Source organism: Diadema antillarum, unplaced genomic scaffold, assembly GCF_040938485.1.
Source record: "Diadema antillarum isolate AM-2024a unplaced genomic scaffold, OU_Dant_1.0 seq00000312_RagTag, whole genome shotgun sequence".
NCBI classification, from domain to species: Eukaryota; Metazoa; Echinodermata; class Echinoidea; order Diadematoida; family Diadematidae; genus Diadema; species Diadema antillarum.
In genome coordinates this window covers 505,865-529,238 of record NW_027271332.1, presented here as the reverse complement: position 1 = coordinate 529,238, position 23,374 = coordinate 505,865, and the positions used below count along the sequence as shown (strand labels likewise).

The 23,374-nt window shown below is 42.4% G+C and overlaps 1 protein-coding gene across 1 annotated transcript in view; it reads right to left on the bottom strand.

Annotated features, from left to right (window-relative positions):
• Positions 1-339: 339 nt before the first annotated feature.
• LOC139730439 (uncharacterized) overlaps positions 340-23,374 on the bottom strand; it is a 92,243-nt gene continuing 69,208 nt past the window's right edge. The window contains exons 3-6 of the mRNA XM_071641279.1: positions 10,329-10,506; positions 7,500-7,751; positions 3,231-3,434; positions 340-2,533 (exon numbers count right to left, since the gene is read on the bottom strand). Of these exons, the coding sequence (XP_071497380.1) occupies positions 1,043-2,533; positions 3,231-3,434; positions 7,500-7,751; positions 10,329-10,506 (2,125 nt within the window). The 3' untranslated portion in view covers positions 340-1,042. The remainder of the gene's footprint in view (positions 2,534-3,230; positions 3,435-7,499; positions 7,752-10,328; positions 10,507-23,374) is intronic.

The window sequence follows — 23,374 nt, the reverse complement described above, 5'->3', positions numbered from 1 at the left end:
TCTATTGATATCAAGACATCTGCATTTACTGGCAATGCCAGTGCTGACTCAAAACAATGCTGCATGTATTGTGTCATTCTTGTTTGTATCTACATCCTTATAATGGTATTCAGTTTATTTCCCTTCCAGAATAAGAGATAAATTTGTGTATACTGGTAACTGAACAAACACACATTTCCAATTGTACGTTTCCTTTGCCGTTTGGTATCACTTTGATATTCAGCTCTTACACTCAAATCTCAATTCCTATGTAAAGTATGTTCAAGTATGTTGACATTCCAGTTACATTCTGAATTGTAAATCAGATTCAACAAAAATATCTTTCTTTGTCCTGTTGGAATTACACGCAAGAGAAAAGAGTTGACAATGTGTCTATATTCCTCGAACAAATTCTACATTGACTTAAAATCCTTGCAAACCTGTTATTGCTTTTGTTTTTCTTTTTTTGTGCTTTACCATCGCATCAGATTTTTGTCACCAGAAATATGCACCACTAACAGATGAAAAGATGTCATAGAATGCTATAGTCACTCTGTTATCTGGGAGGAATGAAATTCAGAAGTGTCAGCACATGACTGACACGATTAAAAGCTCATATAATCACAATTGCACTGTAGATTCATGCAGACAGATAATTTCTGATTCGACATAATTCATGTGCGTAGCAATGTCAATAGAGACCTCTCGTTTGTCAATAGAATACATCAGACTGAAAACAACACTTGAAATTCACATCGTAAAGTCTAATTGAAGTAACGTCATGAAAAAATCCAAACTGCTACGACATGAGCACCCTGCAGATGTTGAACAGCTATGACATTAAAAGAATGAATAAAAAGTGGCAAAAAAACAGTAACCCACTTTGAGAATTGCTTGATCTAGGTAAATGCGGCAGTTTGCATACGTTGGTGGCAGTTCACACTGATTTAATTATGAAGCAGCATCTGGTGTGTAGCCACAATATATTTGGTTTACAAGCATCTGACAAAGACAAAAACTTGTGGCTGACTGTGAATTGACATTTTAAGCTGAACATTTTTTTCTAAGAGACGGCACAGTTGCCCTTTTTCTTAGACTTGGACTTCTTTTTCTTGCCATCCCGTGGGTAATGGACCGTGGGCAGGGTATTGATCTGTACCTTGGTTGGACCCCTCTCCACGTAGCGGATTTTGGGCCCAGCATTAACATAGGAATGGCGCGAGCTGACAAAGTAGTCGTCCTCGTCATCCTCTGAGGAAGAAGACGAGTAGTAGTAGTCGTCGTCGTAACGGCCGCGGTGCATCTGTGACGACACCGTCCGCGTCATTCTCTGGGATCCGTACTGACCGTCCCTCCCGCGCTCCGAATGATACGCGTCGGCAGCGCGGTCGAAATGCATGGCCGACCGTGGGATGTGGTCGTTGTGCCGCCTCCTGGGACTGTAGCGGTCGCCGCCTTCGGACTTGATGGAGGAGCGCCGTTGCATGTCCTTGCGGTGTGGCACCGGCTCCAGCTCCTGGTAATTGTCCGAGAGCTTGTCGTGGTAGCTCTCGCTGCGTAGCTGGCCGTTTCTGTGCGGCTCCTCATACCTGTGCTCCATGAGCCCAGGCCTTTCTCTCTCGTAATTTGTGCTCTGCACCCACTGCGGTGAACTCCTGTACCCATCTGGCCTGCCACTCTCTACCATCGCTCCATAGTGTTGCCTCTGGTCACCATTCATGGACAGCTGAGTCTGATATCTCTTGTGTTGGGGTGTGCTGACCGTGGTGGCCTGCACTGACCGTGAACCACCAACTGTATTCGTCGCTGTTCTAAAGTCTTTGCTACCATTATGCACTCTGCTGTCTACTTGGGTGTGATGGGTAGGGGGTCTGGGTGGTGGCTGAGGCCTCCGCTGGTGGTCCGGATGATGACCGTTCTGTAGGGACAGGTTTTGTGACGATGAGCTGTTGGCCTTCCTGCGTCCCCCCTCCATTGCACTTCGCGATCTCTGATAATTTGTTGAGTTATTGTTCCTCAGGTCGGGTAACGACCTGCGCGAGATGTCCCTGCTCCTCTTGAGCGACCTCTCCCTCCCATCCTCCGAGGCCACAACGCTCAGATTGTCCAGGTTCAGGGTATCCACATTGATGGGTCTCCGACTCCTGCTCTCGTTCTGGCTCCGCGAGTTGGACGTGATGTGCAGCGACTGCTTGCCGTCCTTGCCCGGAAGCTCGCCGCGGCTGCAGGCGCTGCTGCAGTAGATCAGACCGTGCTTGGGCAAGAAGGGCCGCCCCAGGATCGACTGGTGGCAGGTGCAGCAGGAGAAGCACTTCTCTGTGGCATGCCAGTGCTGACCCTCGTGCGACATCTGGCCCTGGTCCACCCCGATCGCCTCCCCGCAAGCATCGCAGTACTCGGCGAAGAGGCTCTCGAAGCACTGGCAGCAGTACGGATGGCCCTCTCTCATGATGTAGCGCTGACCGCCGAGCTGAGTGTCGCACTCGAAGCAGCAGAAGTGCTTCATGTGCCAGCTACGGCCCTCCGCCTCTGTGCACTCATCGGCAAAGATGATCTGTAAGTGTCAGGATCAGAGGTTGACATTAATTTTACATCTTGAACAAAGGCACATCAGCATTAAAGAAATGAAAAGGTATTAAAAACTGACTGGCATCAGTAACCTTCCTTTCATCATTGAAGATGCCAACTTGAAATCTTACCCTATATGTGTATACACTGGCAATGGGAAGCAACAATGACATGCTTTCTAAATTGCAATTAGACAAATCTCTTCCTCCCTCCCCCCCCCCCCCCAAAAAAAAGAAAGAAACAAACAAACAAGTTTTTCTATATGTGTATATGAAGTGCACTTCAAGATAGCAGAGCCTCGACTTACAATCCTCTCCTGGTGGCAGATGAAAACCAAAAGAATGGTGTTGCTGATGTTAATGATGCATGCAAAAGTAGCACTCCTAATCAGCTGCAAATCATCTATGAGCACTCAATCTAAAGCCCGCCGCACACTATACGACTCATGACCTTACAACTGACAGACTTTAAATCTGAAATAAAATCACAATAACCTCAGAATAAACACGCTTGTTTATTTCAGATCCACAGTCTGTCAGTCGTATAGTCGTGAGTCGTATAGTGTGTGGTGGGCTTAACATAGCTGAACTCTATCGTTTGACCAACAAGTCGTATTAAAAAAAAAAAAAGACCTCATCCAAGGGAGGTCGGACGTCAACAGACAACGCGCGTCTTCCTCTCACCTCGTCGCAGGCTGCACACCTGGGCTTGAGGGACTCTGCATGGTGCCTGCCGCAGTAGACCTTGCCCTCCCGGTAGAAGTAGATGAGGTCCACCAGCAGCTCCTGGCACACGCAGCAGAAGAAGCAGCCGGGGTGCCAGGACGCATTGTGCCCCGCCCGCGAGGCGAAGACGGCAATGTCGCCCGTACTGATGCCTCCACCACACTGCAATTTTACGAAGAACATATTGCCACGGGTTAAAGTTAGACGTACTCGCAGGTTCGCATCACATATCACACTAGATAGCAAGGGGGTGTTAGCAATGGAGGACAGAAATATCGAAAGTCAGCATTGAATCAAATATTGTGAGTTAATAAATTGTATTAGTGGAAAATTGAGCAAAAACAAAATGGGATTCCATCAGGGATTCCATCGGGATGGAATCCCGATGGAATCCCATTTTCTTAGCTCAATTTTCCACTAATAAATAATATTCATTTCTGGTCAGTTTTTCTGTTTTTGTTTGTTTAATAAATTCTAAACAACAATGAAGTCGTTACATTTGATTGATGCCATGTATAAAGAGTTTGGTAAAGTTATCACTCCCTAGTGGCAAGGAATCATGGACATAGTTGAATGTTTCAGCATCCACTACTCTTCTCTATGTCCATTTCTGTTCAGGCTTACTACAAATACATCTGTCAGTTACATCCCCTTCAAATTTCAAATTTTATGAAGAAGTATAGATACAAAAAGATACACACATCAGAAATGCAATTTCTTATCCTACCTGCCAAAAATCAACAATTTCTCTTTTTACACAATGACACAGGAAAATTTGGAAAAAACAAAGAAAAATGAAAGCAAATAGAAATAAGTATATACACACAAATTTATGTACATATATGTTTACACATACATGTGTATCCATGCATGTATGTTTATCCATGCATGTATGTTTGAGTGTGTATGCATATGTGTATATACCGGTATACATGTACATACACTGACAACCCCCGTTATACCAAAATTTCCCTACAGCCAAACAAATAAGTTTGAAAAGAAATATCACCAATGATCTTGGAACCTGATTTTTTTACTTTGTTGTAATGAGAGTTTCATTATAACTGTGTTGGTTATATCAGAAATTCACTGTACCGCATAGAGAGAAGAGTGAAACAGACAAACAGAGATGTGTGGGCTATTTTGTAATAAAGAGAAGAGTAGCAGAGGAGCAACAAACAAAACTAGAAAAATACTCCGAGAGCGCAGAGCTCCGCCAAGCATGCAGCTCATTTCCACCACTGATCTTGTTCTTCCATAGAGATCAGTGATTTCCACCCATATGTACTTATAGCATTGTGTGCTGAAAGTCGACCCGATTTCCCAATATAGAAGCCTTTGTTACGTCATAAACCCTTAGCTGCACGGCGCACCTCGCTCTAGCAGAAACTAGAGCACGCACTTTAGTGCGCGTATGCAAACCTCAATACGCGCAGCCTGAACTCCCAAGTTCATTGACCCTACCTGCCAAAATGTCAAAAATCCTTCATAAATTCCTCCAAAATTCTTGGATCACTACCAAAAGTTAATCGTTTGTTACTTGTGTCATTCTCAACCTTTCCTGCAAGTTTCATCCCAATCCGTTAACTACTTTTTGAGTTATTTTGCACACGGACAAACTATCTAACTAACTAACAAACAAACACACTAACCAACGGTAACGTAAAACATAACCTCCTCCCTTGGCGGAGGTAATAAAAACTGACTCTATCATGGCACACCTATCCGTAATCTGATTAATATGCTCTTCTAAAAGATACAGTGCACTACAAGCACCAGGCAAGACAGTCCAGGACATTCTCCGGCTTCAGGCCATGGCCATGAAGTATGTGGAGAATGGTGGAGGCTGGCATGCAGGCAGGGAAGCTATGTTGGGCTTTGGGATCAAGTGCATGTTCCTCCACACCATGTGGGAAATGAAAACACAGGATCCACAAACTGGGCTGCCTCCTGGCGCCAGTGAGGGCACACGAGGGCAGTGACACACTTCTTGAATTCGGCACAGTTCCTCCTCCCTGCCAAGAAATACATCGGCTTTAGTGGGAAGGAGTGGGTGTGGGCTTTTCTAGGCATTGCCACAGAGTGTTCTTAGACAATAAGAGCAACCTGTCCTTGCACCGTAATGTACTTGTACAGGGCATTGCCTCCTGACTTTTCACTATGTTTGGCTGTTTTGTCTTTTGTATGGGTTACCTCTATAGACATAATCATAGTTGCAGTCAGAAGGCAACCACACAGTTGAGTGAACAAAGCCTCACATATTCCGAGCAAACCAGGGCCTCCCTGTATGGTGCAACCGCTTGTGACACAGTGATAATGTGCTGTGCTCATTAGATTAGTCTCATGAACCATACCAATGACCTCTCCGGCAGAATTTTTGCTATTCATTGCATTACATGTTACAGCACACTTTCTATGAAGTATAAAGATCCAAACACTTGATTTTTTAAGTGTATCCGGTTAAATGACATCTAGATACCCCCCCCCCCCCCCACACACACACACACACTGTAATACTCTCTTTTATTTCAGTACTCTTTGGGGATCTTACTTATAAGTTTTATGGAATCTCCATTAAAACTCCTCATGATCCCTCCACAAATCATCTATTATGTTGTTATTTCCTTTCTTTGTAATTCACTTTGTGTTTGTTGAAACACCTTTTGGTGAATATGGTATCTTATGTGTATTGTTCTTTTACTTTGTATATTCCAATTGATGTTTATTATATCACATTTTATGTATCCTTTGTATCCTTTTAATGATTATGTGGAAATAGAGTTGAATTGAAAAAAAAAACAAACAAACTACCCTCCCCCTTCCCCTTCCCCCTCCCCCTCCCTTCCCCCTCCCCCTCCCCTCCCCTCCCTCCCCCCCCCCCCCCCCACAAATGATCACCAAGTACTGAATCACCATCATACTACAGTGCACTGCTGCTGTCATTGAAACAAACGTGGGTAGAACAAAATTTCAGACACAGCAAAGTAAAAATTCAGGTCCCCAAATTATCACCTATATATCTCTAGTATGTATTTCAGTCATTCAGCCACAAGGAAATTTTGGTGTAATGAAAGAAAATTGCTGGTCTCGGGGACTTCATTATAGCAGGAGCCCGCTGTATACTGAATCTACTAGCTTCATGTGCAGTACTGACAGCATGCAAGACATGAGCATTAATTGATGTTTGCATATAAATCACTGCGCACAATGACAAAAGGAAGTCATATTGTGCTCCACCAAAGAGAGTGGAGACGACTTCGTTCACAAGTCGACTACTAAAATAGTGTTTGTGTTTTCTCCCCTAGAAGAACTTTGGACCCCACACAACAGCACACATAACAAGAGAGACTGTTTTTTTCTTCCAAGGCACAGTGTGTGCTTGGTCACGAATGCGATGATATGTGCTCTAAGGTTACCGCTTTCTCTGTGCCCAGTCATCCATCAACTAAGCCGCAGTCCCGCATGAGTCAGCCCCCTCAAATAGGCTTCAAAGGAGCAGCAAAAACAACCATGTTCTTCAGTCCGGCTTGGTGGATGAAACCATACCCCTACCCTGTCATTTATACCATTCAGAGAATCACAGCATTGCACGCAAGCTTCCAAGGAATGCCTGATAAGTGACATTTCAGTGCCCAGTGTTAGACGATTTTGTAGAAGCTGCATGAAGTCCGCTTCGATGTAAGAAGATGCACAACTCCTTTTTTTTTCTTCTGGGCAACATCTTTGAAACAGTTGAGAAGCAGCGACAAACACTGCAAGTTACTACAGCAGAAGCAGCAGCTAGAAACCAACCATACAGCAGTGAGCAGCATGAGAATGGTTGCCATGGCAACAGCAATTATCGTTCCCTCAAAATAAGTGCTCATTTCTTTGCATGGAATAGGGTTCTCTGCACAGGTGTTTCATACTGGCAAGATGTCATTCACCCGTGCAAATGGGAAGTTTCTTCATTTTTTTTATAAATGATGTGATAAAAATGATACTTGGATTTACTTGGATTTCATTAATCTTCTTTTCATTTTAATTCATTGCATTTCCGAGGTACACATGAAAAGATGATGTGTGTGTTTGTAAGTGTGTCTCTGGTTATAATCATACATTGTATGTGTATATCATTCTGGATATTATATATATACCTGAGAAAGATAGAAAGAGTGAGGGGGAAAGGCAGAGAGAACCACTTGGACTATTCTTGATGCAAAAAAGGGGCGGGCGGTGAACACACACCTGGTAGCAAATGCTGGCAGACAGCGTGATGGGGATAGGGCGGGCCGTGCCCCGCCCGAGTGCCTCCCGCTTGCGCTGGCTGCTGAAGAGGCGCAGCTCCTTCTTCTCCTCCTCCCCGAGGCCGTTGCAGTAGCGCACCTCGTTGTCGTGCGGCGGCAGCTGCTGGAGCAGCGACTTGATGCGGTACTTCTCCCCCACGCTGTTCACGTACGGCACCTTGTCGTCGGGCAGGCTGCAGAAGTAGCGGTGCACCTGGACGAAAGGTTTTTGCGGTTGGGGTAGAGACAAGACGAGATTTGACAGAGTGAATATGCATGAATGAAAAATGAGACTAAGATTTTATGGTCATCCCCTTGGAGTATTTTGAGATGCAATACATTTTTCTGTTGAGTACATGTAGAAAGGGTTTTTTTTTAATCCTTTTTAGTTATTCATCCTTGATCACATCAATAAACCTGACATTGCTTATTCCCTGTGCAAAGATAATTCGTCATGAAAACCAATAAAACATAAACTGTTGGAACATCACAGCATTCCTAGGCTGAACATTTTGCTTGCATGAATCCTCGATGATTGTTGCTTTTTGCACACGTATGTCTTTTCTCCAGACTTGATGAATGCTTAATGAAAAATGTACACACACTTTGCAGTAAACAAAATGAATTTGCGTTACAACACAAAAGCAAAAACAAAAACAAAAACCCAAACTATACAACATATGCAGAGGATTAATTTTGGAAGGGGGGGGGGGATGGGGGTAGGAGATCCTTTACAAATCGTTAACGGAGTGAAAAGTGATGCATATATGGTGATTTTAAGAACACAATTATATTTAGCAAGTTTCATTATGGGTTCTTATTCATATTCATCAAGTTTTATCATGGGTTCTTGTTCAAGAGAAACCCTGGGACAAGACAGTCTCTAGCAGACAATTGCCTATACTGCACAGAATTCCCTCCATCTTTGCAGTCCCCCTTTCATAAGACACCAAAGCGAGGTGGGCAGTTCGCACATTGGTCATGATGAAAAATGCACTGACAAATTAACTTGAGGGTCAAGAGACCTCACTCCCCTTATAACATATTTGTCCACTGGCACAAATGACCACTCTATTCTCACCCCTTTTTTCTCTCTCTTGGACACTATCGGTGTTTCAGAAACACAATGTCCCATCACCTTGCATGCACCACTAAAAATTATCCCACATTGGCGAGAAAAAGAAAGAAAGAAAGGAAAGAGTCCTCACATTAAATTGAAAGATCATAATATATGTTGGTCACAGTTTATTCGTCAGCCTTGCTTCATATCGTAGGTGATTTTACCATGTGTTTAGGATAGAGAGGGGTGCAGTGACTAAATTCAAATTTGTTCGAGCATCTTCAACCCAGGCCTTCACACCACTTGAGGTGGCTGTCTAATGAGGTACAGGGAACAAGTGTCATTTCACACTCACATCTTTCAATGTTGGCATATAAGTATGGTTGTGAAAAAAAGGTGGAGATCAAAGAAATTGTCTTTTTTCTAACACGCACAAGCCATTATCTTACTGCCTTATCATTGCTTATGTTGCTTAAAGTGTGTAGTTTAAGAGTTGAAAGGACCAGAATGAAGGTCAATGAATAAATCTCATTTCGTATATCAGGACTTTCTTCAAAGTTGCCAGTTGGTATCATATATGTATATATTTTTTTCAATGTCTTTAATGGCATCAAGAGAATTGATGATATTTGTAGGACCAAAAAAAAGAGAGAGAGAAAAAAAAAAAACAATATAGTACTCCACTACAATTATATTCAAGCAATTATTTGTTGGCAACATTTGAGCATAAAGTAAATATATATGTTCCTTTTTTTTTCTTTTTCTCTTTTTCTCCCAGCCTGACATTAAAGTACCTGTCACATAATCAATGAGGAAAGGTTATACTTATGAATAAAATCAAACAAACAGGATGGTGAGAGTTTCAATATAATTGGCTTGCATATAAACCTTCCCTGAATAGCCTCTTCTACAAATGACTTCATAAAGAAGAGATTATCTCTTTCCCATCACATCACATCAGCGCTAATATGACGCAGCAGTGGCGACCTTTTCGCAAGGAGAATTATATTTGGTGAGTTACTGATGAATGTTATTTTCATATTATTGTTTAAATGTAAAAAAAAAATGCAATGCTGGTGAGTTGTGGGGATATGATATCATCCCAACTTCAAATTCACATATGAAACTGAGACTGATTTCAAAATATCATTGAAACATGAGGAGCTTTAAATTTAGAACATGTTGTATTTTTCATGTCTGTTTGACTAAACTTTTTTGTTTATTACAGTCTGGCACAGAATAGAATTCCCTTACAGGGTGTGTACAGTTCTGGTCGAGGTGAGGATTTAGCATTTAACACTTTGGGAGATATTCAGAAACCACCGTGTGAGATGTCAAAGAGCATGCAATTGTACGGGGTATCAAAAGTTTATTAAATTTTGACGAAAATCGGATTTGAAATGGCTGAGATATCCAAAAACAAGGTGAAACAAAGAGATCCTGATAAAATTGTGGCCTGTCGCCTTTTATTGTTATCACTTTTTTGGATATCTCAGCCATTTGAAAACCAATTTTTCATAAAATAAAGGTTGAATTCTTCTTAAAATTACATGTTCTTTAATATTTCATAAGAGGTTTCTCATTATCTCACTTAGGAATGTTAAAGACATGAATCTCTTGCCTCAACTAGTACTGTACAGTCCCTTTAAAGTATGGCAGAAATAGCTAAGGAGTGAGTAGGATGGGAACACAAAGTGGTGGTTGAGGGTAGGCTTCAAAGTCCGGTCTGACCTGGTCGGGCTTGAGGCCCGGCGGAATCCACGTGTACTCCTCCAGGACGCAGCCGCTGTCGTCGTCGGAGGCCGAGCTGCGCTGGAAGTCTGTCATCATCCGGCTGACGTTCTTCTCCTGGTCGCCGGACATCACGAGGTGGTCCTCCCGGGGACACTTACAGTGTAGGCAGATCTTCCTGTGATAGCAGAGAAGACAAAAATTACACTTGAATATCAAAATGAAACTACAATTACTGAGGCCTATCAACATCTCTCTTATTCCTTTTATAATTCAACAAAGGTGAAAGTTTGCCAATGTGAAGACCAAAATATCAACATACCATATTTGTTGGTAAACTCGGCCTAACAGGTAAACTCTGCCCCTTCGGGGATGGGGTCGTATAGGGGCCAAGTTTACCTGTGAGGCATCACCCACAAATACGGTACTGTCATCTTCTTGAAATCACCACGCATGTTGTACAGAAGGCTTGACAACCACCACACCTTGTACATGTGCATGTTCATCAATGAATTCTAAAGCCGGGGGGTTCACCTACGATGACTATAACATCACAGTGAATATGAGTCCTACAAACATTAAGTAGCGCCTGACAACCTCGGAGCGAGGGCAGCGTTCTCGCTTCATGTTTTTGTCGCGAGATGGGTGTCGAGAATATACATCTCACAGAGCGTCACTTCCACTATCACTCGAGACAAGCACTTAAGCTATAAATGGCTGCCTGATCCTTACGTAGGATAAGCGTTTCTGTCAAATTCCATCTCGGGGGAGCGATCACTTCCAAATGAGCCCATGTGGCGAGCTTTACGAGGGAGCAAATGAATCCAGCAAAGAGCCAGAATGGCCCGCGACAATAGAATCTGAGAGGCGAAAAACAAGAGTCGAGAGATTCGGCGATCAATCTATAAGGAAATACATCCTGTAAATTGACAGCCTTCACATAACCATTTCATGGCTTGAATCAATGTGTCTAGACAACAGAGACAACGTGACGGAGTTTGACATTTCATGGCAAACTCGACAGGAGTCTATCCTCTATCAACTTGTAAGTGCCATGTATCAAATATGGACATTTTGCAAATTTGTGAGAAAGCAATTCGTCAACTATTTAAAGATACATTTACGTGGCACATGCCAATATTACAGAACAGAGAACAAATTGCCTGGATCTGCTAACGTGTGCTGCATACGTATCACTCTGGATGGACTTAAAATACAAACGAAGGCGAGAACAATTGTGGAATGACATTGATTTCACTGCGCATTCACAGATTCTTCCTGTTGTCTCAGCGAGTTGATAGATCACACCCCTGACGTTCTGAAAATCTAGATAGGTGCTGTTTCCTGGGACTTTAAAAACGACCCAAAGCAACAACTTCACACAAACCTCTTTTTGATATTCTCACAGTATCACCATCATCTCACACTCTCTCATCCACGCATTCCTCTTTCCATGGCTGCCTGAAAGTAACAAAATGCACCACTACAACAACTAACTTGAATAAGAAAAGCTCCTTGCTGAAAGCATAGAAAAAACAAAGCAAAACATTCACATCCATCGCACACTGCTAACTTTCTGCCCTATAAAACTTCCAACAGATACCAAAGAGTACCTGCACTATGGAGAGAACTTAATCACAGCAAATATTTTTTCATAAAAGAGTATCATTTCACGGGCATCTCTAATTAAGATTAGTGGATGACAGACAGACATCGGAAGTCCTCGGTGACCTCATAACACCAAATTCCACTGACCCAGAATAATAGCCCATGCAGCCCCTCCCCTCCCCCTTCTCCCAAAGGGAAGATATCACAAAGTAATCAAGGTGATAGTTTTCCACGAGATACGAGCAGACCAATCGCCCCGCTATCGGTGACAAAATCGATGTTTGTCTGGGACGCGCTTGCCTGGAGGGGGTTTGGTCAAAAAAAAAAGGGGGAAAAAAGAAAGATATATGAGCTGCCAATTCACGGAGTGCCGTACCTCCTTCTTGTTACCCCCCTCTGCTAGCTCGCGGAATGGCAGGAGAGTTATTGGAAATGTAATAGGGTGATGTATGGCCAGAGATAGGGCCTGCCATGTTGATGGAACGGTGATCTAGTGGGGGCAGGCTCTTCGGGCGGAGGGGAAGCGATCAAGTGCAGATGGGAGCCCTCCAGTACGTCTCACTGGTCACAATCATAATTTTCAGTTGGGGTTGGGGGGAGGGGAAGAAGGGGAGATATTGACTCTGTGTAAGATATATATATTAAGCTATCCAATATGTTAAGTTTTGTTTGGTTTTCTTTGTTCTATGTGGACTCGTGATGTGAGCATAGTCAAGAATAATAGCATACTTAACACAGGCAGGCGGCCAGTAATAACGATAGTAGATCATCATACAATGTATCAGCACAGGGCAAGATGAAGGCATGTTGTCAGGATAAAAGAAAAAATGCACACGTATACTTTACATCCCCCCCCCCAAAAAAAAATATATATATATTCAAAGGCTCATATAGACCAGCTACAAGACATCAAGATTAGGAACCTCAACATATTACACTTTCTTTTCTTTTAATAGAGTGCAACACAAAGACAGGCTGCATTATACGTACATACATGTATGTACCATTTACTAGCGACAGAATCAGTTAATTTTGTCTAAAACAGCAAATTCAGCTTTGGCTCAATGAGATGGTAATCCTTCACAAAGAAGGTCTCTCCTGATAATGAACCCCCACGCCTCATTGATTACCTGTACCAGATTACCCGTACTCCAACAGCAATGAATATTAAGATATTTGTAGACACATCATTCACTATTTCATTCACTACATACAGAAGTATGTACCTGCCACTCCTCTGCATCATTTGCCTTCCCAGCTCAAATTCTTCTTCCACTCGCATCGCACCATGTCTCTCGATCCTCTGCAATAACCATCCTCTGCAAATTGTCTGGAGGACGCAAACTTTGCGCTCCTAATGACCCCCTCCAACCCCCCTCCCCCTCCTCCTCTCCAATGATTACGGGAGCTCTCGAGTCACGTCCGAGAAGCCCAATTACAAATAGGAGGACAGGAGGAAACGGTAATAGAGATCTCTGATACGTCACTTAGACATTGAAGGAAGAGAGACAGAAGTGAAGTTACTAGGGGACGAATGCCCCTCTCCCGCTGGAAGCGGGCCGGGGGCTGATGAGCTAAATGAAAAAGAACGTCCTTCATGAATCTTTGATAAATGCCAAGGAGGAACTCATACGCGTGATTAAAAGACAGAAACCCGGTGCTTAGCGTGGATGACTTTGACTTCAAGGCATGGAGCATCTTGGATCTTCGGCTCATCAGTTCCCGAGTTAAAGTTGGGCTTCTCCTCTCCTAGAGTAACCACGTTATCAGAATCTTCATCAAATCACAATCACACCACAGGTTTGGGGGGCCCTAGAGTAATGCAGGCATTGTAGCTGAGCGGGACTGCTAATTAGGGCCCACCTGAGTGCTCTGTACACTGAGGTATGAACTTCGTCATATCATATTTCTTCCACACTCCCCCCTCCTCCCCCTTCCCTTCAAATCTACTCTGATTTGATACGGATAGGATCTTGTATTTTTCTCAAAGAAAAAGTTTATAACCAAATCATATATATATATATATATATATATATATTCACAATTCATGGGTGGTTTGTTGGCAAGTGAATAAAAGACAAAGAGCTAAGCTCCATCTGCTCAGATGATTTTTAGGAAAGTTGAGTCGTCTAGACGATAGATGCAAATTAAGAATGGATCAAATGTCAATTGTGGAAGACATCTAAACGATAGTTTGGCAGACATTCTTTTTTTTAAATGTGGTGACTGAAGCATGATTTTAGGGTGATTTCAGGCAAACAAAAACAAAAACAGGCATGGAGTAGCATTGAACAAATTTTCATAAACAGACTAAATGTGATATCTTTTTTGTAGTGTGAAGAACCCCCAGGTAAGCAAGCTGGGCGCATCATGATTGGTAATCAAAACTCTTGCACGACTACATGTACATGTTTGTAGTTGTCCTCCCCGCCAAATTTCTTGATAACTTTTACAGATGATGTGTGAGCCGTTTCTGAATGAATCTAGACAGTGTACGCATCCCTGAGATGAATTAGGAGCTAGCCTCGCTTTGAGGCAACGCTCTGACAATGAAAGTGACTTAGCCATCTGGTTCCCTATTAGTGATTCAATATATGCTGTAACTAACTTTGAGTGAAAGGAGGTCACTTTTGATGTTGCCATTCAATACTCTTTTGAGGTTATATTCAATTCTTTAATGTACCTCTGTTTTTGTGGGGTTTTTTTTCAGTTATGTTGCTTTTGGTATAAGGCACTTTGCTGTCTATGTTTTTGTTGATGTTTTTCATGTGAGGGGAGGAGGTTCATCGACTCTCTGGGTTGATTCACAGAAAAACAAACTTAAAGATGTATTTTTTTTTAGCAGAGCCCCCTTTAGCAGATGTAGTACAACAAAAAGCTCACTTTTCTTCCCTTGGATTTAAGGGCAGTACAGTACCTAACACTCCTGATTAACAATGTAGGTTGGAAAAACACATCAATACTTAATGGTATTCTGTGGAAAACTTGGGCTCTGTTCACAGACTTGACGACTCTCTGTTTATCATAAAATTTGCTCAATATGACTGATCATTTGCGAACATTCACCAGCCCTCCTAGACCCCATCCCACCCCCCCCCCCCCCCATCCCCGTCCCATCCCCGATCTTCAATGGACGGTATGCTCTCTTACGTCACTTGTTTAAAAAGTAGGGTATCTCTTGAAAGACCTGCAAGTCTTTGTAGAGCCGACACGTACACCACGTTAAATGATTGGTATTGTCAAGAAACAGCATACAGTGTACAACTCACAGGAGTTCATGCACTGAATACGGACAAGGAGATGTCTGCAAAATGAGTCACTATTACCGGCAGGCCCATGACATGAATAGCTAAGTGAATGCACATCCAACAAGCAGCATTACATACATCCCCCTACACTCATCTACCATCAGTCCCACCTCATTGACTTTCATGTTGGCTTTCAAGATTAATGTGTAATTCTATATTTTAGTATTTTCCCACTGGGACATTGCACTAAAAGGTGCACTTTTGATAAAAGGAGTCAAGTAGCGTTATATGCCTCTCAGGAATTATAATATACTGTATACAAGTATGCCTAATACAAAATCAAAGTCTAATCTACACACATTGATGAGTCATGTCTATACTGTTGTTTAGGTAATTGAAACTGGTCTACTTTAGAGAAGCACTTACAATGCTCAAGACACAAGAGTATGAAAACAGCCACACTTTCCATCCAGCAGTTTATGAGTTACGGTTCGCAGCTACCTTCAGAACATTAAGATGGTTGGCCCTATTTCCCTATTATAATATGCAATGCTGTTCATTCATTCATTCATGCATTCATTTAAGTGTATGGCACAAATGTACCTGGTTGATACCGTTTGCTGACTATTGCTTATACGTGTAGTCACCTGGGGCAAACCACAAGGGGTCAGCATCATTCGCCCATTTTCTTGTATACACAAGGAGGTGGAAAGAGCTGTAGTTATACATGCATGCAGTAGTGCAATCCTCGAACAAATATTTCTCAATCTCACGTCATTCCATAATGCTTCCCAATGTACCATGACTTTGTCCTTTTTTCAATTTTTTTTTGTATCAAACACTGAAAGCACAATTTCATTTCGTATTCTTGCAACAACAACAAAATGAGTGTTGTATTGTAATTGTGATTGGCATTTTGGTGGGGGAGGAAAAATGATGGGTGCTTATCAAAATAAACATCAACAGAGTCAGGGACCATGATCTATGAGGTATGCAGTTCACGAACAAATGTGCGCTTGACACATATACCATTGCCCTGTACTGTAACTTGGCCTACCACATTTGTGACGGCAGTGCACAATGTACATGGCCCTGGAGTCAAACATATGAGAGTTTGAATACCTTGCACACCAGCCTGACATATGGAAAAGTAGCTCTTCTCAGGATCAAATTTATTGAGTGAATTTACCCCAATAATTCCCCTAATGGCATAATTGCTGCCCCGACATTCCTTCTCCAAAACAACAAGAGGACCCCACAAAGTTCCTCCAGGGGTGAACTGCCCCCCTATTGTATCGCCCCATCAGGAGCCAAATTGGACACCACACGATCCCCAGACGAGTCCATCATCACCATTCACCGCTCCCCACCACAACAAACTTCTTTGGGAGGAGAGGTACCACATTGTAGGTGCAGGCACTGGAGGTTAATAACCATGCTGATCCTCCTCCTCCTCCTGCATGCTTCGGGTGTTGAACCAACGTTCTAGGCATGTTATCATCTCTCCATCCACGTATAGGGAATGATGATGTGTTATCCATACCAAATGGTATAGAATAAAAATTGCTAAATCTCCATTCATGAGAGCATATCATGCATATTTTCTTGGAGGTTTCTTTTTTTCCCTCCTATCCTAAGTTAGGACTGGAGGAGTACCATGGTAAACATCTAGACAATTTCAAGGCCTGGAAACTATAAGAAATTTTGAACTTGACTATAAATCTATGGGATAAATCAGGGCCACAAACATTATCTTCAATATAGAGAGGTGCCTAAGAGCAATTAGGGAGAGAATGCTATATTACAAATATCTCAACAAGCAAATATCATCCGAACTAGGACTTCATATTCTTTTGTAAGCTCATGAAAGGATATATACAACATTTCTGGGTAGCCTCCTGCAGAATCAAGGAGATTTAAGGGAGTTGTGACAAATGATAACACATGAAAATGCTTTGAGATATATTCCTTTTGATTGAAAAAAAAAACAATCCTCTGTAAAATTGTACAGTCAACCGCGCCTAAGTTGACCTCACACAGGCCGAAAAATTGGTTGCGTCAAAGACAAATTCTACAACGGATGGAGATATAAGCATAAGAACATTCTATTATGAAAGTTGAAATGTATTAATACGCATGAGTTGAAGGATTTTGTTCTGGTCCCTGTGGATTCAACTGAGGCAAGATACAAATTGTAGACGGTCTATTACTACCCAAGAACTACTGTAAGAAGATTCTTCACAGTGCTGAAGGAAGGAGAAGACTCCTCCTCATGCTGTAGCCTCGTGTCATCCATCTCTCTCTTTCTCTCCTTCTCTGTCCCTACATTGACCTCCAACAAGGGGTCTTAACCTACAAACACATGAAGCACCCTTGTAAACCCTCATTTACACCCACTCCCTTTGGCCCTTTGTTCCTCCCATTTTACTAGCCCTCCTCGCCCCCCTTCCCCACCCTCTCACTCACTCACTCAGCAGCCCTGACAGATTTGAGTGGCGTTTGATGGAGGAAAGAGAAGAAAGCCACACCGAGACAAGAGCGCCCTCCCCTCCACCATCCCGCTCCCCTCTTCCTCGGCTCAGTCAATATTGTCCGCTCCATGGGTCAGTGCCGGTACAAGTGCGATGAATGCAGGAAGCATCGGCTGTACCCTGGCTGTAGGAGCATTGTCGATACATCCTGACCCCCCTCCATCCTGTAGTTTCGCTGCACTTTCCCCTTTTCTACTTTCACAAGGCACAACATCTACAGCATGATGCCAGCACTCTATTTTGTAGCTACAGGCATGAGACTAAACCTGTTTGCCTGGTATCACACTACATCTACTGTATACACTGAAAGAAAACAAGAGTTGATTGCAGTGTTTCATGGAGAAAGGTTCACTAATGTATTCAGCATCATGGATGCTTGTAGCCAAAGAGTCTAGAAATTCTGCATATTATAGTAATGTATGTCACCTGCTTCTTCAGGTTAAACCAATGCAATTATGTTTTCAATCATTGCCAATGTCTGGCAAGTATCAGGTATACAGAGCTTTTGTTTACTGTGGATCACTTTTCATAAAAAGGCAGCCTGCATTAAGTTGGTAAACTGATTAACTGGGTCAGTCAGTTAGCTTTTAAAACATATAATTTGCATTACCTTGCCAACATATCATCTCATTGGAGATGCATTGGAGATGCTTTCATATTCCAACACAGAGGCATTTATCACTCCTCTGGATGTTCATCTTCTTTTGAAGTGTAACAACTAATGGTTCCAATGCATTACAGGAAAGGTGCATTACATCTGAGCAAGCACTAGATATGAAGATAACTGATATCCCCCTGAATATTATTACAGGATCTCCATTGTCTACCATACAAAATACAGTATATAAATATGCCTCATCTCCAACCTCTCGCAAACGAATCCATTATATTCAAACAAGAATTCTGCTAATGAGGAACTAGCAGACCCGTGCATTAGATGGATATACACGTGTATAGACAACCCGGCTCACAGGGTGTGGGAAGGATATCACGGGAAAGCCCACAATTATTGGGGGTGCACGGGGCAGGGTCTCTTTCAAGTATTACACAGTTCCAGCCGAGAGGCGAGAGGAAGAAGGGGATAGGGGAAAAAAGTGCAAAGGGACAAAAAAATGGCCTTCTCCTCAGGAAAACACCCCCTACACAATTTTTCCGGGAGTGGAGGGATTGAAACGGTATCGCGAGGGGAAACCTGAGATGCAGCCCTCGGCCACCAACTCGAGCATTTGGGAGGTGAGACCGGTGCATCTTTCCTTCTCTCCCGCGGCTACTCCCCAAAATAATTGCTATCCGTTTATATGGGCGCAATCTGAATCGCAAAATGTGGTTAATATGACGAGGAGATATTAACTGTCTCACAAAGAGGGATACCACGGTAGCCTCCATCAAGCCAATTATATCTTCTTCTTTTTTGGACAAAAATCCAATATCTCTGAGTATGCATGAATTGCTCCCTTATCGCAAACAGAAGACTTGTTAAGAAATAAGTTACGTTTCTTTTTGTTTGATACAGTTCTGCAGAAACAATGGCAGGCTATCCATCTAAACGACATTCAATATTTTGCAAAGGACCACACAACGTCACTCTCAAAATGCAAACAGTTGAAATCTCCTTTTAGTAATGCGAGAAAACAAAACACAGAAAGTGCAGCGAGCAATGTTCAGAGATGCGTGCATCATGTACACGTAGATTGAAAGATACCACAGTCCATATCGTAAAATGCGCCAAGTGATGGCAGGCTGGTAATGACAGTGCATCTAAGTCCACAAGAATGGACGATGGCGTCGACAGACACTAATGGGAGCAGGTCGAACAGGACTGAAGAACGATGCGGAGCTGATGCGACAATGACGTGACAAGATAGGGATGATTCTCGACTTGATGATGGACAGAAGGATGAAGCAAATCCTCCTTCTCTCCCTCCCTTTACACCAGGCCACTACATGTACAAGATAACCTTAACACACAGGAGCTGTCATCTTATTCAGAAAATGCACACTCTGAAGTAAGCTAACAGGAGTTTTTGCAGAGGAAATTCCTTGACAGGTAGATGCACATTTAAAGCCCACCTAGAATGCTTCCATTCTTTTTGTTCTTTTTTTGTGTTTTTTGTTAGTAATCTGATTATGTAAATTGTTCATTTCTGAGCAATGTTAATTTTGTGCGAAATTCTATAGAGCTTTGGGAATTTTGCACTATTGTAAGTTAATTAGATGAGATGTCATTCCTCAATTTGGAAAAAGTATATTTACTTGTTTTTTAATTCACCGCATGTAGCATACTTTTAGAAATGATTGTGATGACATCTACATGGAAAGGACTGCACAAGCATTGTACTAATCACTGTAATCTGCACCATCAGTAACTCAAATTCATGCTTAAAAACAGACAGACTGAGACAATCCAGCACACACAGTATACATTTACCTCTGTTTCGATGACGACCCTGATCACTCTGTGTCCCATCCAAAACAAAACAAAACAAATATCCGATCGAAGAATTCTGAAGATGGTGCAAAACCTAATCTTCCAACAATGTCACTGAATTTCCTGTAAAACTCTAATAAAATGACTTCACATTCATACTTCTTAAAAAAAATAAAAAATCTTCCAATGTTAGCAAAAGGTGATCTCAATTTTGTTTTCACAAGATGGATACAGGCACAGAACACTATCCATTCTGGAGCAACAAAATTTCTCTTTGATATCATCACAGTGCTGCCTATTCATCAAGGAATTGTCCACACTACCATCATGACTCAAGATTTACTAGACAGCCCCCTTCTTCTGCTGCTCAAGCTATCATATCGGCTAATCTCCTTGTGATTGTACCCTGTACAGCATGCTGCGGCACATGGAGGTTAACAGTTGTACAGACAAGGACCGGCTGCCATATCTCTCCTCTCTTTCTCCGCCTTCCCTCTGATCCCGCAAATCGGATGTTAGTCGTACGGCCCAAATCCCCGACATAAACAGTCCCCCTCTTGTGTCAATAGTGTGTTAATAGCAGCAGCCGGTAATCACAAAGCCAAACTCGCAGGCATTTCTTTTCTTCCATCTACTGTATACTACCACTACCATCCCCACTGACACCACCATCACCAGCCCAGTAAAGTCTTCTTTGGGGCTCCGCCCGCCCGCCCCCTACAGTCTGGTCGTGCCTGTTCTTAGAGTCGCTGCTCCTTGGGGGTCTGCGATAATGAGCGATTATGGCGGGGCTCCTAACATTGTACGACTGAATGCAATCACTAGTCTTAATACACACTTGAAAATGGATGAGCTGTGATGGGAGTTAGTGCCAATGGCGTGGCGGTGACGGTGGGGAGAAGAGGGGGAAGGGGGAGGAGGGTTTGCCCATGAATATTTTAACCCCCTCAATATGACAAAGAAAGCGGGAGTCAAATAATGGGCGATTTGGAGATCTCACAAGAGGGACTCTGAATGGTTTCATGCTGAGATGTGACATCTTACTCCAAATTACATGGGGAGGAGTCCCTTCCAATCGAACAAAAGTAATTAGTGTCTTTGTCAGTGGCCTACAAATCGAGTCCAATGCCTACTATACATGTACATTGTATACACTGTATCTGCTCATGGAATGCTACAATACTTGTGCATGCCCACCCCTACACTACAATCAAAGCCATGGAAAAAAAAAAATTACTGTGCTACGTTGTACAATGAAAATGGGTAAATAACACCTACTGTAATTGGAGTCTTTACTCAAGAACAGGAAATGCTTCAATGACCTGCATTTTATACATTCTAGTCAAGCACTGTTGTTGCTTCTAGATTGTCTACTGGCCAAAAGAATACCACATGATGTTACATGAAATGCAGTATTGTTTACATTTCAGATGTGCCTTTAATCTAGCTTGCTGGATCGAATTTGGTGCACATTAACTTCTAGTCTTCACCTAAATCCTCACAAACGTTCAGACAGTAGTGTGTACAATCATGTATTGCACTGTATACTACTGTAAGTGTTTTGCAACTGAATGCCACAGTTGCAGATATATTCCTAAAATAAAGTTGTAATAATACAAGAACAAGAAGTTGTGGCAGTAGTAGTAGTAGTGAAGTAAGAGCAGTATCATAATAGTACAATGTAGTATCATAGTAATAGTAGTAGTAGTAGTGGTAGTAGTAGTAGTAGTAGTAGTAGTAATAGTAGTAGTAATAGTAGTAGTACTAGTACTAGTAGTAGCAACAGTAGTAGTAGTAGTAGTAGCAGCAGCAGCAGGAGCAGTAGTAGTAATAGTAGTACTTAGCAGTCCTAAGTAGTAGAATTAGAAGTAGTAGTAGTAGCAGCAGTAGCAGTAGCAGCAGCAGCACAATCTATAGTAGTGATAGATAGATGTAGTACTAAAAGTATAAGAACATGAAAAAGAGAAAAACAACAAACCTGTCCACTCTATAGGAAGGCACAAATGGGTGGTCCCACAAAGTGTTTTGGGTGTCTATTCCAATGATATCCAGTCTTCACACACCAAAGTAAAAAGGAGAAAGATTAAACAACACCACTCCACCAGTGAAATCAGTGCGTAAATTAATCAAAGTAAATCTCTCCAAACCACTACATGAAGAAAGCCGTCATCCTCCTTTACACGTTGATATCACTGAACTGCACTCACAGCCGGTCCGAGTAGGAATGAGGGGGCAATATAGACAAGAGCTGAGAGGGCACGTTACGTCTGGACTCAGCTGACCGCTGGCTCTGAATGGGCACTCACCCCTGCAGGACAATGATGTATTTCACAGTGGACTTAGAGGGGATCAACGTCCACAAAAGAAGCTTCGGAAGTGTCCAGTTATGGGGAATGTCCCAATAGCCTGATGTCATGCCTTGGTCACAAAAGGCAGGATATGGGCACACTGTCTCCCCAGCCCTTCTTGTCTTTGTGCGCTCTTCATCTAATCTCTCTATATTCCCCCCCCCCCCCCCCCCCATCCCCTATCTCTGTCTCTTTCTTCCTATACATGCAGGGCACGAGTCATGATCCAAGTCTAACTCTTGTATACTGATAAATCTGTGTTCCTTTCATAGGCATATTAATCCAACAGCATACAGCAGGAACAATACAGATGGGTTGGAGAGAGTAGAGAAAGAGAATAAAGAAGTATTGAGTTTCCTTGGGACTTTCAGATTTGTCACAGATGAAACAATGGAGTCTCTTCCCCAGGATTAGTGATACTAGCTCCTTTCAAATGGTGTGGGTAGATCAAAAGACAATATGAACATTGTGGGTGTCAATGGCTCTGGTACTTTCACGTGGTTGGCTTTCATCTTGGAAGAGTAGCAAAGGGTAAAGAGGCTGAAGGCAAGAATGAACTTAAACTCTACCAAGTGTGCAATATACAATCTGTGCTGGCGTCAACATTGCCCCTATCCTTCCATCTTTCTGATAAATTGGTATCTTTCTCTCTCTCTCTCTCCCTTTTTGATCATAACTCTGCTTCCATATTCACAAATTATAGAGGTGTATGTCAGCTTTTATAATCATACGTCTACCACTAAGCTTGACTGTATCTATGGCACAAAATTGAGTGATAAGAAAAAAAAAGACAGAAAGCATTATGAGCTTTACTGAAATGGCATGGAACTCTGGTCTTTCATTGGTCATATACCTGTCAAAAGTTATTGCTAACGATGTCATA